Here is a 15,896-nt window from a genome sequence, read left to right on the forward strand (position 1 = left end):
TATACTGATCAACTCAATTATCTCCACTGATAACTCAATTACCTCAAAACAATAAACAAAAAGTCACAAAATATAATGTCTACAGATTCCACAGCCTAACAGAAACATGAAAATGCAAACTATTTTCAAGTAAGTGGCCACAACTAGCAAAGTACAACAGTTAACAAAGGAATCAAAGACCCCCCCACCCCCTCCACCCCCACCCCAAAAAAGATGCCTGGGGGAAAAAATACAACAGTTAAAAAAAAAAGGGATAAAAGACCTCATCCCACACCCCAACAAGATACCCCAAAACATGTATATTGTAAAGAACAACAATAACAACAACAAAAGCTGTTCTCACACTCAAACCTCTAAAGAGATGGCGGGGGGGAGGGGGAGAGGGGGAGGGAGGCGATTTCTGGCATTCTTGTTTATTGCGATTGATTTATTCTGATCATTTCATTTCAAACATTATATACTCTAAATGAACAAGTATTAAACATAAAGATGAAAGCATGTAGAAAAAAAAAAAGTGTGTATATCAGTGAGAACAAAAAATAATGTGTCTATGTACATGCATGTAAAATGCACCCATGCAAGAAGCAAGCATGTCTGTATGTGTTCAGTCATGAACTTTCCATCCTTGACACACCTACTGTCGGATGAGACGATAAACCGAGGTCCTGTGTGCAGCATGCACTTAGTGCACGTAAAAGAACCCACGGCAACAAAAGGGTTGTTCCTGGCAAAATTCTGTAGAAAAATCCACTTCGATAGGAAAAACAAATAAAACTGCACACAGGAAAAAATACCAAAAAAATGGGTGGCGCTGTAGTGTAGCAACGCGCTCTCCCTGGGGAGAGCAGCCCGAATTTCACACAGAGAAATCTGCTGTGATAAAAAGAAATACAAATACAAATACAAATATATACACCTTAGCAAAAAACGCTACTTTGTTGTTGTTGTTGTTGTTATATAGGTCAATCTGCCAATCCCAACAAAGCAAACACGGGAAACCATCTCCACAATGCACTCTCGCATTCAACTTAAATCCACCAAATACTGCACAGCACAGCAAATCTGGCACACAGTGCATGCTATGCGTACACAGAACCTTGCCTAAATTTCTTTTTTATGGCAGCAGTGATCTTTGGTAAAAGAAACGATGACACAAACATTTGACCCAGAAATCTACATTTTTTCTTAGAGAAATGCTATGGCCACTTCTTAGTAGGCACTGAACATTTCAGCGAGAAAAAAGACGAAACAATGACAATTCAAAGAAATGAAATGAATGAAACAACTAAAATGAAATAAGACAGGAAGCAAATATCAATGCTACACAACAAAATATTCTGAAATGCTGAAAGATGCGTTAAAAACGGAAATGAAATCTCAGACAGAGAAACTGCCAGAAAGAAAGAAAAAAATGAGAGAGAGAAAGATAGCAAGAGAGAGAGACAGAGAGAGAATCACACACACACACACACACACACACACAAAATGGCAGAAACAGAAATATGCAAAATTTAGAAACATTCAAAACAATGACAGAATATGCCACATACATGCTTGGGAAAGCAGAATGTATGAACACAATCATGTACACCCCCTTCCCCCATGCCCCCCCACCAAAATAAAAGCCCTTGTTGATGTTCTCCAAGAAACTGCTGTTACCACCTTCATTTCATGACAGGTTAAACCAGTTCATGCAACATGAATAAAATGCACTGAACAATATAAAGATCATCTGAGATGTTACACCAGTGAATGTTCCATTCAACAAAACAAGGCAATTTTGGTGTCTGCCATTAAAATGGTGTCTGCCATTAAAATCAAACCACATGAAAATTCATTAACAAAAATGTGAAAAAAATGTGTCTCGGTCAAAAGATGAAGCAAGCATCCAGGATTTAGGCAGCATCCGATCGTGTTCGGAGAATGTCTGTTGCATACTTAGTCTTACTTCAGTCCATCAAATATCATCCGACCAACAGCAAGAAAAAGTAATAATAAATGTGACTAACCCTAAATTATGGATCTTATTTTTGTTGTGTTTATTTATTATTTTTTGTGGCACTAGCAGTATTTTCACTTGCTTTTCTTTGTGTTGTTCCTGTTTGTGTTTATTTCATAACCTACAGTATCAACAGCTTTTCTTAGTATCAGTATGTGTTCCCGTACCGGAAATAAGTGCGGCTTATGTATGTATAAAGTTCAATTTTTTCCAAAATTTAGTGGGTGCGGCTTATATACCAGTGCGCTCAATAGACCGAACTTCACGGTAAAAGCAGTTGATCATGCAGTCTTTATTGGTCAAGTTCAAAACTTGCAATTATGTCATCAACGTAACCAAACTCGGACAAAACTTGTGCGAAATTTTTTATCCCTCCAAATATGTGATGAAAGTCAGGTGAACTGTACCAGACAGAACACAGCCATCAAAATGGGCTCTTTTTTTTTTCTCTTTTTTTTTTTTCATTCTGTTTGTTGTTTTTTTGGGGGGGTGTACTGTGACAACAAATTATGTTCAAATTAAAACTGTACCGACACTTTTCTGTTGGTCAGGAAATTCTCCATTCACCACCACACGCCAGAATGAAACTGCTCTTCACAGGGACTGATGTATCATCCCTGCTGAAGCCTTGACCTTTGAACAAGATCAGAGGTTATGAATATCTACTGAATGGGTTGAAACAAAACTACATGCCTTCAACTGGTCTCCCCGCTACACCAGAGCACGAATATCTACTGAATGGGTTGAAACAAAACTACATGCCTTCAACTGGTCTCCCCGCTACACCAGAGCACGAATATCTACTGAATGGGTTGAAACAAAACTACATGCCTTCAACTGGTCTCCCCGCTACACCAGAGCACGAATATCTACTGAATGGGTTGAAACAAAACTACATGCCTTCAACTGGTCTCCCCGCTACACCAGAGCACGAATATCTACTGAATGGGTTGAAACAAAACTACATGGCTTCAACTGGTCTCCCCGCTACACCAGAGCACGAATATCTACTGAATGGGTTGAAACAAAACTACATGCCTTCAACTGGTCTCCCCGCTACACCAGAGCACGAATATCTACTGAATGGGTTGAAACAAAACTACATGCCTTCAACTGGTCTCCCCGCTACACCAGAGCACGAATATCTACTGAATGGGTTGAAACAAAACTACATGGCTTCAACTGGTCTCCCCGCTACACCAGAGCACGAATATCTACTGAATGGGTTGAAACAAAACTACATGCCTTCAACTGGTCTCCCCGCTACACCAGAGCACGAATATCTACTGAATGGGTTGAAACAAAACTACATGGCTTCAACTGGTCTCCCCGCTACACCAGAGCACGAATATCTACTGAATGGGTTGAAACAAAACTACATGCCTTCAACTGGTCTCCCCGCTACACCAGAGCACGAATATCTACTGAATGGGTTGAAACAAAACTACATGCCTTCAACTGGTCTCCCCGCTACACCAGAGCAGCACTCAGGCATCAGACCCCACTTCATCAAACTGTTTGGGGTTTTTTTGTTGTTTTTTCTTTTTACTTTTTAGTGAAGTGCAAAGAAACGGGGAAGAAACGCGACTTTATAAATTTCCAGGCAACTAACTGAAAACGTTTGAGTGCACACTGAGTATTTTCAAGCACTTTTTTTCCTATATTTTTTTTTTTATGATCACACCCAGAAAATTATATTTAACAACAGGTAAACGTAAAGTATTATATAAACTGTTCCAAAAAGTGTGTAACATTGTTCTTTAGAATCTGCAATGATAAACGCGATGATCATTCTAAACACTGACAGGTGAGTAATACATGAGCAACACAAACTGTTATTTTGTTAGGTTTTCTTGTAATCATCTCCAAATTACAGTTAAAACCTCCCAGGAAGGAAGGTGTCAAAAGCTGTAATCAAGGGGAGATAAGTGAGCAGAAACATGACACAGGGCCTCTGGCTTTGCACTCTTCAACAAAAAGCTTGAAATGGCCAGTACTTTGTTGTTGACTTTTTATATTCTCAACCAGAAGCAATTTATTTGGAGTTTTTCCCCCCCCCAATTCATTCTTTCCACCAATGTGGGCAAAGTGGCCTGGATTGTGCATGTGAGCGTTGTGAAAGCTGGAAAGGTCTATTCCTCCCCACCTCTCTTTCTTTTTGACATCATGGTGTTGATCATGTTGACCTAATGTTTGCTGTTGTGATGAAAAATCTCTCTCTCTCTCTCTCTCTCTCTCTCTCTCTCTCTCTCTTGTACAATTCCATGCTACAACTTTTCCAGAAAGGTTGGCCACATTCCTCACCTCTGTCACCAAATACATTGATCAGCTATCAACCGTGTGGCACTAGTGAACAAGATGCTCATGCATGGCCACAAAACATTTCTCTTTCCACAGTAGATGAGAAAAAGAGGATTAAGATTTCCTGAGGTGTCCCGATTCAATATGAAGAATGCCCCATACCAATTCCATTTACTGTTCACACCCAGAACGTGCCATCTCATGCCATCAAGAAGGTGGAGTCTGTACTGCACTCCATTTGGTTCAATGTACTTGCAGAGCAAAGGCCTAGTTTGCACCATCTTGGCTAGGTACAAAGTATATCACACCTAAACCTTTTTTGCTATATAAATCATCAAACAGTGAAAGGGCAGAAAAGGTTGTTTTACTGTACAGACATGCAGTAACAGAGGAAACATTCCAAAGATGGTATCTCTGGCAGCCCAGTGTCTGCTCACCCAGATGTAGGAGGCTATTCCTTTCATGCCTGTGGATGCAGCGCAGGCTGCCATGCTTGAAGGGATGCAGCGAGCAGAATACTGATGATGTTGTTTGGGAGTGGGGATTGGGGAGTTCGGGGGTGGGGGGAGTTGCTATTCTCTCACCACCATTACCTTCATCATCATCATCATCCTTTCCAGTTTCAAAACCCAACTGAATTTTGCTCAACCCATGTGAAAATGAAAAAGCTTTGACACAAGCTGGCAGACAGGAAGTTTCCCCAGTGGGCCTGTGGTAGTAACTAACTTCAAAGAGAGCACCTCACTGAACCTTTCGTCAACCTTGTGGGGTTTCTCCATCTCCTTTCTTCTTCTTCTCCTTCTTCTTCTGCATTCGTGGGCTGCAACTCCCACGTTCACTCGTATGTACACGAGTGGGCTTTTATGTGTATGACCATTTTTACCCCGCCATGTAGGCAGCCATACTTCGTTTTCGGGAGTGTGCATGCTGGGTATGTTCTTGTTTCCATAACCCACCGAACGCTGACATGGATTACAGGATCTTTAACGTGCGTATTTGATCTTCTGCTTGCGTATACACACGAAGGGGGGTCAGGCACTAGCAGGTCTGCACATATGTTGACCTGGGAGATCGGAAAAATCTCCACCCTTTACCCACCAGGCGCCGTTACCGAGATTCGAACCCGGGACCCTCAGATTGAAAGTCCAACGCTTTAACCACTCAGCTATTGCGCCCGTCTCCATCTCCTTTCAACCACTGGTGCCACGTGCAACCACAAAGTCAGTGTTTGACACAAGGCACTGTCAGCTTCTTTTGTTCTGGAAACTATAGATGCCTGGCAGGATCAGCTCAAATCATTAGCCTTGCCAAATGCAAAAGGGACATTGAAGGGTCCAGTACCTGACAGTTCTTAAAGCACAGTCACCTGGTGGGACATTTGGCTGTGTATGCAATGAAACTAAAAGGGTTAAAACTACTGAAGAAAACGTTTTAAAAATACATGCCTCTTCTTCCTAGGGCAAGTTAACATAATTCAAACTTATGGCAAGAATAACATCCACATCACCTGAATAACAAAAGTGATGATCATTCCTCATTCCGTTACAAGTATACTGAATTACATCTCCAGATCTGGCTGGTTAAATCTGTACAAATATCAGTCATTTTTCTTTTCCCCTGATTAACCATGAGTCACCTTGCCTGCCAGCACGGACTTTTTTTTTTTTCCAAAACCGAGATGAACCCTGGCCTGTGCACAAAATAAGTACAGCCTGTTGTTCAGGATGCATTTGACACCAAACTAGAACACTGCATCTGCATATAATGTACATTACGACAGAACTTGATTTAAGACTTTATCATCGTCCTGTCAATCTCATTGTATTTGTACTGTGACATTTTCAGATTAAATCAAAATACCATTTACACCGACTTGATCACTGCTACTTTATGAATGTTTTGTCACTGTCAAGTTTGGACACAGCCCCCATAAGCAAGCGCAAGTGCAAACACAAACGCATGCACGCACGCACACACACGCGCGCGCGCGCACACACACACACACAATGTTCTTCAGGGGGTCTAAATACCATGAATGAAGCAAGCTGACTGGACATGACATCAAGTCACAGAGAAAGCTGGATGCCAATTCCAAAGGAAGAAGCTATATATCGAGAGAGAGCTATGAAACATTTCATAAGTGGCTGAAACTTGTGAAACATCACGTCACTCACTGCGACTCCGTTTCGGTACTGTGACAAGACAAGTGGACAATAGTCTGTTGAGTGCATACACAGCAAAACAATAACCAAGGCAACCTTCAGACCGAGGGCCACATCACAACACTGTGACAACTCCACAGATAGATGGAACACAGCTTTAAGTCCTGCGTGTGCACACAAGAGAAATGCAACGGCAATACGCATACAACAAACATGATGAAGGCTTAAATAAATAATGCATGTATACACACATACATACGATCACTCTCTCTCTCATTTCTACTCATGTGTGATCATTCAACTGCACACACACACATGCACACACATGTGCACCACAGAGAAGACACAAAAACTTATTCACACACACCCATCGTTTTCTTCCATTTGAGATTGGCTGTGGATAACTGACAGATGAATATGTTCTTTAAATAAAAACAAATAACCAAAAACAAAACAAAAAAACTCTTTAAAAAAAATTGCTAAAAATAAAATAAGAAATAAAAAATGTAACCATCCTCACCCTCAAGATTTCCCATAACCCAAACATGCATCCGAAGAAAACCAAAGGACAAGAATTCAACCACAATTCTAGAACAATCACAGCCATGTGTAACTCCAGTCCAAAAGACGACAACAACAACAACTGACTACACTCAACAATCATTCAATGGCAATCCTTGATCAAGACAATCTTTCTGTCCATAGCCACATGCAAATCAATCCAGTCTTGAAGACAACAACAACTCCATTAACCCCGTTATTAAACAGTTATCTCTCAATTCACAGTCTCATGCAGTAAATCCAGTCCAAAAGACGACAACTGACTACGCGAAACAGTCATTCAACGGCAATCTTTGATCAAGACAATCTTTCCATCCACAGCCACATGCAATCAATCAATCCAGTCTTGAAGACGACAACTACTCCACTGAACCCATCATTCAACAGCAATCTTTGACTGATTAAGACAATCACTCAATTCACAGTCTCATGCAGTAAATCCAGTCCTAAAGACGACATTGACTCCACACAACAGTTAATCAATGACAATCCTTGATCAAGACAATCACTCATGTAGTCACATTCATAGCTGTATAGCACAGCTCTAATTCACGGCAACTTACAAGAGTGATAATTCAACATGCGGCAAGGCAATGTGAACTCTTGTAACACTGTTACAGGGAAGTGTGTGTGTGTGTGTGTGTGTGTGTGTGTGTGTGTGTCTGGCTGTCTGTCTCTGCGTCTGTGTGTGAGTGTGTGTGTATGCGTCTGTGTGTGAGTGTGTGTGAGTGTGTGTGTGTGTGTGTGTGTGCACGCATGTGTGTTTGCAAGCATGCGTGCATGTGTGTGAGTGTGTGTGTTGTATGTGTGTGTGTGTGTTGTATGTGTGTGTGTGAGAGTGAACAGACAAAGAGAAGTGAGAGGCAGAGAAAAAGACACTTGACTTGAAAGGAAAATCACACACACTGGAGACTTATTCTGACAACAATTAGCAGACACAGATAAACAAAATTATCCAAAAAAATAATAAAAAAATAAAAGATATATATATATATATATATATATATATATATATATATATATATATATAAACAACAGAGTGCTAGAAAGAAAGTTTGAGAAACATGTGACAATGACAGTGCGATTTCCTGAAGAGTGACAGGCAGACGCACAACATATCTCCTCTGGAGAAAAAACAACACAGACAACACAAAACTCACACACACACACACACACACACACACAACACACACACACACACACACACACACACACACACACACGCACACACACACTCTTTCCTTCAAAAATGTTTTTTTTTCTGAACTACAACATTCCAACATGCTTTCAGTCTCATCCAGGTATTTTAAAAACAAAATCGTCAAAGTCAGTCAAAGTCAGTCGCAGCTAAAATGCCTATATCCCCAGAAGTTGTAATGTCACAATTAATACTGCCATGTAACTGCTGAGCTGCTGTCAACAATAAACAGTTTAAATTCAGTCAACATGAGATAAAAACAAAATGAAAATCATGTGCCAGTTATGGTTCAAAATATGTCAGAGGCAAAAAATGATGTGCCAGTCATCATAATTCCCAATGTCAGGCAAAATCTTGTCAGCAAAAGGCAAATGAGAACTAAGGCTACACGCCAAGATCATACCCTTAATTAAGCTGGTATATAAATTGCAAGTTTGTTCGCTGTATAAAGTATCATCAGTTTCCAAGTTAAAGCACTGTCAGCCAACTGTTATCATCACAACATCTGCTTCAGAAGCTTTAACCACAGTGAAATAAAACTTCTTTTTTTTAAATCAATAAAAAAGTCACTGTCAAAACAAGCCGTACTCATATGACCAGGAACAGCAGGGAACCTGTCACTTAAAATTAAAATAGTGAAACTGATTGCCAACTGTCTGTCACAACCACCAAAGTCATCAACACATACGAGGTGTGTTCAAAAAGTATCCAACCTTAATTTTTTGCGTGTAAACAAATGAAGATAGGGAGGCGTGGTTTGGTGCATGCATGTAGGCAACCCTAATGCGCATGCATGAATTTTTTTCCCGCTTGCAGAAGCGGTTAGTCAACGGCAGACCACCAATGAGTGAGGAAGTGTAAGTACGCACCGTTGGATTTTCGTTTTTTAACAAAATGACTGAAAAACTTGAACAATGCTACTCCATCAAATTTTGTGTCAAGCTTGGCCCTTCCCAAGTGGAAATGATCCGCAAGATTCAACAGGCCTTCGGGGACGAAGCAATGGGCACCACAGATAAACTGCTTCAAAGATGGTTGCACATCACGTTCTGGTAGGCCCTCAACATCCCGAAATGAGATTGTCATCGACCAATTGAGGACACTGGTGATGCACATCTGTGCTTCGCCAGGCTCCCCACTCTCCCGACATGGCTCCGTGTGACTTCTGGCTGTTCCCACAGCTGAAAATGCCCCTGAAAGGGGCCAGATTTCAGTCCAGAGAAGACATCATGCAGAATGCGATGGACCAGCTGCACACCATCCCAAAAGTGGCGTTCCAGCGCTGCTTCCAACAGTGGCAGAACCGTTGGGAGAAGTGTGTGGCAGCCCAAGGGGACTACTTTGAAGGAGACTAGTGTAAGTTTGTTGTATCTTGATACGAGTAGTTTTTATGAACAAAGGTCGGATACTTTTTAAACACACCTCGTACAGTAAAATAGAATAAAATAAAATAACAGTGAAAATGTATCAGTGAGTTAAGGGACCAAAATATTGCTATAAGCAACAGCCAAGGGAGCACACTCGGTTGCAGGTTTCTGCACAAACAATTCCACACAAAAGCTTCGTCATTCCATTCCCCTTACAATGTGACCCTGCTTAGAGACGTACACCCGGCTCCCCAAACACTGGAAACATTCAAATCAACTCTCATTTCTTTTTTTTTTCTTTTTTAAAGGAGGGCATTAACAAAATAAATCATGTTGATGAAAGAGTCATGGTAAACATTTGAACTGCTGGTCTTTTGCAAACGTTCACTCACTGTTTTGTGACAAAATGCAAATATAAATGTAAGATTGAGAAATAAAACATGACAAAGAAAAAAAAACATTTTAAAAGTTAACTGTACTGGCTGATGAATAATCCAATTTTTATACTTGCTTTTTAAAGTTTAAATATCAATAAGGGAAAAAAAAAGCTTCATAAACACCAAGCATGTGAGATGAAAAACTGTCTTTACAGCCAAAATCTGTTTTTGATATTTGAAATATTATCTTTGTCAACATTATTTCAGTAATCAATCTTGTAATAATTTAAGTTTATTGATTGCATATAATTACAACATTTGTGTTAAGTCCTCAACCATACAGGAAGATACAGTTCTGAATTTATATCTGACACGTCAGTTTATGTGTGTGTAAATAGATGTGTATTTGCAGTGGTACATACACATGTGCCTGTATGCCTGTGTGCAATCTGCATGGAGTGTGTGTGTGTGTGTGTGTGTGTGTACACTTCCCTCATAAATCTAAACACCTCTGACAAAAGAAAGCAGATAACATTCACAGAAGCTCCCTTCAGTGGAAAGAGGACAAGTGCTGGTATCAACAACAGGTGTTTTACCTGCGAGAGCCCGAAATGAACAGACACAAACAAAACCTAACAGGTAAATGGATCTGGGAAAGAAGAAATGAAATATCGGAAAGGAAATAGTTCAGAAGATGAGACAGCAATAGAAAGAAAAAAAAAGAAAAAAAAAAAAGAAACAGCTCAAATTACAAAAAAAAAGAATATATCAACTTTTTCCATCTTTTTCAGTGCTTTTTTCCACCCATTAGCTGAAAATGAGGACGGACTCATCGGAGACAAGGACAGCAACGACAAAAGTGGATCCTCATGTTGGCCACAAAACAAGAAGAGACAAAAGGGGAAGCACGCACAATGTCTGTCACCTTGAAGAACCGGTCTTTGAAGGAGATGGACTTCTACACATTGCAATCGACATGCAAGGCAAGAAAAGTTCTGTTTTACCTCTGTTATAATAATTACACATTCCAAAACGTGCTAATTCCACCTTCCTCAAACGCATACTTTATTGCAGCACGTTTTACAAAACAGGAAGAATGTTCAGTGAACAGAAGTTTACACACGTGACCATAAAATATCACAACATTTATCCCTTGCTATTTATATCGATTATGTGACACACAAAAAAAAACAAGAGTGCATATGCTCTTGCTTCTCAAGAATATTCAATCATTTCAATTCTGATATGACGAAAGGCAACAGCAAATACAGAACTGAAGCATAAACGCTTCATAAAACATGATGCCACAACTTCAACACAAATCTTCAATCCTGAATGTTGTTTTGGGTTTGTTTTGCTTGGCCGCTGACAAAGACACAACTTCTTGGCAATCCGTTCAACACTAAATGGCAGCTGCTGGTGATACGGTACAAAAACCACCAAACAAAAGCTGCCAAAAACAAAAAAGCAAACATTATTACTTCAGCGGATGATTTTCTGGACAATAAACAGTCTTTCAAAGTTTCACACATAAACCGACTGAAAGTGTATATCCTTTAGTAAAAGAAGTTTCATTCCAATCTCCCTGCTTTTTATGTCTGCTAAGCAATATCAAACTGAAATTGATCATAAGAAAATAAAGAAGAAAATATAAATAGAAGTTTTTTATGACTTGTGAACAACAGGAATATTCATGAAATAAGAATAAAAAGTTATGATTCAAAACAGTCAACTTGAAATATAACAAAAAATAAACCAGAAATATGGAAATCAAAAACATAATAATAATAATAATAATAATGGATACTTATATAGCACACTATCCAGAAATCTGCTCTAGGTGCTTTACAAAAACGCTTTTGATAACATAAAACATTATATCTATGTTACATACACACACCAAAATGTGACCACACACACACACACACACGCACGCACGCACGTACGCGCACACACACACGCACGCACGCACACACACACACACTGCATACATACATTTTAACATACATGTGTATCTAACAGCTACCCTAACAAATACGCACACATAGGCAGGCACAAACTTACATAAACACACGCACACACAATACACATTCATATACATGCATGTAGTTGTGGACCTGCCACAATTGAACTTATTGCTGAGGGAAAAGGTGAGTTTTGAGACGAGATTTAAAAGATGCGAGGGAATCAGAGTGACGGAGGTTATCAGGGAGCTTGTTCCACGTCTTTGGCGATTGAAAAGAAAACGATCTGTGTCCATAGGTCTTACTTCTGACGTGAGGTATCCTGAGAAGTCGAGTATCAGAGGAAGAACGGAGCTGGCGAGACGGGGTATAGATATGGATGAGTTCAGAAAGATACTTGGGGCCAGATCCGTTGACTGCAGAAAAGGTCAGAGTGGATAGCTTATAGTCTATTCGATCAGAAACAGGCAACCAGTGGAGAGACTGAAGGAGAGGAGAAACATGGTCAAATTTAGAAGCTCTGCAAATGAGTCTGGCAGCGTTATTCTGAATTCGTTGGAGTCTGTCTAACAGGTATTTGGGAAGGCCGGCCAAAAGAGAGTTGCAGTAATCCAATCTTGATTATGCCAATATGCCAAACACATACCATATTGATAGGATTTGTGCGTCGTTTCTTCACCGAAGCCTCAAATTCAGGACGAACAGTTTCCTGCACACAGACAATATAATACAGCAATAAACAGGGAACTAATGCCAGAAAATGAGCTCTTTTTGTCACAACAGATTTCTCTGTAAAATCTGGGCTGCTCTCCCCAGGGAGATCATACCACCACACCGAGAGCTCCACCTCTTTTTTTCTTCCCCTTTTTTTCTGCCTGTAACTTTATTTGTTTTCCTATTGAAGTGGATTTTACTTCAGAACTTTGCCAGGGACAACCCTCTTGTTGCCATGGGTTCTTTTATGTGCGCTAAGTGCATGCTGCACACAGGACCTTGGTTTATCGTCTCATTCTGATGACTAGCATCCATACCACCCCACTCAAGGTCCAGTGGGGGAGGGGGAGAAAATACTGGCGACTGTGGGATTCGAAGTAGTGCGCTAAAATTCTCTCACTTCCTACGCAGATGCGTTAGCACTAGGCCAACACTCTACAAACACACACACACACACACACACACACACATATATATATATACATAAGTATATATATATATATACATACATATATATAAATATAAATATATATATATATATATATATATAATAATGGGCATACATATGCGTCTGTGTGTAAGTGCGCACATGCATACATGCATATCCACATGTTTACATCATTCAAAATGAAAAGGTGCAACAACAACAATTTTTTTTTTTTAAGGGGACGCCAGTTTTGTGTGTGTTTTATCCCCCCCCCTTTCACTGCAGGGTTCTGTTCAACCTTTTTCTGTGAACGCTACATTCTAGGGTCATAGCAGACATTAACTTAAGCATCGTATGACAAGAAACGCACGTTTTGTATAATAATTACCAAAGTTATCCCTTTTCTCATGACTCTCTAAATAATGGTATTTCTGGGGTTTATTATGTTTATATTAAGAAAAGTACAAAGACAGGGACATTTTGAAATGAAAAAAAAAAAAAAAAAATATATATATATATATATACACACACACACAAACATATACACACACACATATATATGTATACATATACATATACACACACACACACACACACACACTGAATGAACAAAGCAAACGTGGATACAAGCACAGCATACATCTAAGTGGAGTGATGGCCTAGAGGTAACGCGTCCGCCTAGGAAGCGAGAGAATCTGAGCGCGCTGGTTCGAATCATGGCTCAGCCGCCAATATTTTCTCCCCCTCCACTAGACCTTGAGTGGTGGTCTGGGCGCTAGTCATTCGGATGAGACGATAAACCGAGGTCCCGTGTGCAGCATGCACTTAGCGCACGTAAAAGAACCCACGGCAACAAAAGGGTTGTTCCTGGCAAAATTCTGTAGAAAAATCCACTTCGATAGGAAAAACAAATAAAACTGCATGCAGGAAAAAATACCAAAAAAATGGGTAGCGCTGTAGTATAGCGACGCGCTCTCCCTGGGGAGAGCAGCCCAAATTTCACACAGAGAAATCTGTTGTGATAAAAAGAAATACAAAAACAAATACTGAACAAACTAATGAGTCAGTTAATCAGAAAGATGGAAGGAACCACACAAAGTTACACCCAGTTTACCTCCTCTTCAAAGTCGGCCACATCCCAGTCGTATTCAATTTCAGCGGTCTTTCGCTTCCACATCTCAATGAAGAACGTAGCTGAAAACAAGAAGAAGAAGGAGAAGAATTATCACCAGCTACCCAAGATACCTGTACATGACACTGATGTAATGTGTTATGTAGAATGTATTCACATTTTATTATCAATTATCATTCTTATTTTTTATTACTATCTAAAATTCATTTTAATTCTATTTATTTATTATTCATTTGTTTCATTCATATTCATATATTTTCTTTAAAAAAAAAAATGTTTTCTTTTATTATGATTAACCCATGCGATGTGCCTGGAGCACAGTTAATTACATTTTAATCAAAGGCATGTTAGAAACAAACTATTAACAAGAGGCAGACAGAAACAAACCTGAACAGAACAGAAAATGTCTTTATCACCAAATGCACTGGGGGGTGTCACAGGGTATACTGGTGGAGTCAGGGAGGGGGTCTGGGGCGGGGGGGGCAGATTGTGCCAACAAAGGTACGTATATATACAAACATGAATCGGAGAACACAAAACAGGGGTGGGGGGGGGACAGGGGGGGGAGGCAACAACCAACACCGAACCACAGCTCATTCACCCCAGAGAGCCATGAAAGCGGCGAAGAAGACCGTGGCTTCGTTATCAAAGAGGTAGGTGACGATGGAGTAGGTGCAGCTCTTGTACAGGTACCAGTAGGGGCAGCGGCCGTCGCACAGCGGGCACATGGTGGTGTTGCCCATCCCCTCTTCGTCGCAGATGTCGTTGCTGCACCACGTTTAGTGGATGGAAGAGGTCAGAGAGAAAGAGTAAGAGAGAATCAGAATCAGAATCAGAAACACAATTTTATTCACTAAGGCCAAAGCCCCATTTGAAGGGGATGTGAACTATAATCAGTACACCATATTTTGCAACAAAAAGAAATCGCTAAATATGAATATATGCAAATCTTTCCTCCCATATGCACACACACTCATGAGGAAATTGCAAAAAACCACACACACACACACACACACACACACACACACACACTGTATATATGCACACATACATATAAGTATGTACCTAAACTCAAATACTTGCATACAGGAACCCATACACAAATACTCACAACGAAAGGTACACACATGCATACACATACACACTACATATATCTATTCAAGATACAGCATTTTCTCCTGTTTTAGATGCTTTGTATATGTAAATAGCAAGATTCTGAACTGTGTGTTCATTTCTAGAAGCCAAGAGAAGATTAAGTCGAAAATCAGAAGGATTTGTATGATATTCTAAATGCCATAGAAGAGCAAGAGAGAGAGACACAGAGAGAACTGAACACTGAAATATCTATGTCATCAGACGTACAGCTCTAGTGACATAGAGGTGCATATCAGATGGTTCAACCATGTGGAAGCGATAAAAGAGGAAGAGGAAGAGAACGATAACGATAACGATGTTTTATTCAGATTAAGGCCAAAGCCCCTTACTGAAGGGGGTCATACAAGAACATAAATAAGGAAAATGACTTGACACGATAAACCAACATCACAAATCAACCAAAAGTAGCTAATACAATACTCAACAACATTCACAAAATAACAATTCGAAGTCTCTTCAATGCCTCATATAAGTATATGGCCAAGTTTTGTTGGGTAAGCTCATGTTTTGACGACATGAGCAGATTAAATCTAAAAGCA

General features: G+C 40.0%; 1 protein-coding gene across 3 annotated transcripts in view; it reads right to left on the reverse strand.

Moving 5' to 3' along the window:
* LOC143297792 (anoctamin-4-like) overlaps nt 1-15,896 on the reverse strand; it is a 108,236-nt gene that overhangs the window by 27,209 nt on the left and 65,131 nt on the right. For all 3 annotated transcript variants that reach the window (XM_076610288.1, XM_076610286.1, XM_076610287.1), the window contains 3 exons: nt 14,804-14,970; nt 14,185-14,264; nt 12,576-12,638 (listed from right to left, as the gene is read on the reverse strand). In XM_076610288.1, coding sequence (XP_076466403.1) covers nt 12,576-12,638; nt 14,185-14,264; nt 14,804-14,970 — 310 coding nt within the window. The remainder of the gene's footprint in view (nt 1-12,575; nt 12,639-14,184; nt 14,265-14,803; nt 14,971-15,896) is intronic.

Source organism: Babylonia areolata, chromosome 23 (assembly GCF_041734735.1).
Source record: "Babylonia areolata isolate BAREFJ2019XMU chromosome 23, ASM4173473v1, whole genome shotgun sequence".
Lineage (NCBI taxonomy): Eukaryota > Metazoa > Mollusca > Gastropoda > Neogastropoda > Buccinidae > Babylonia > Babylonia areolata.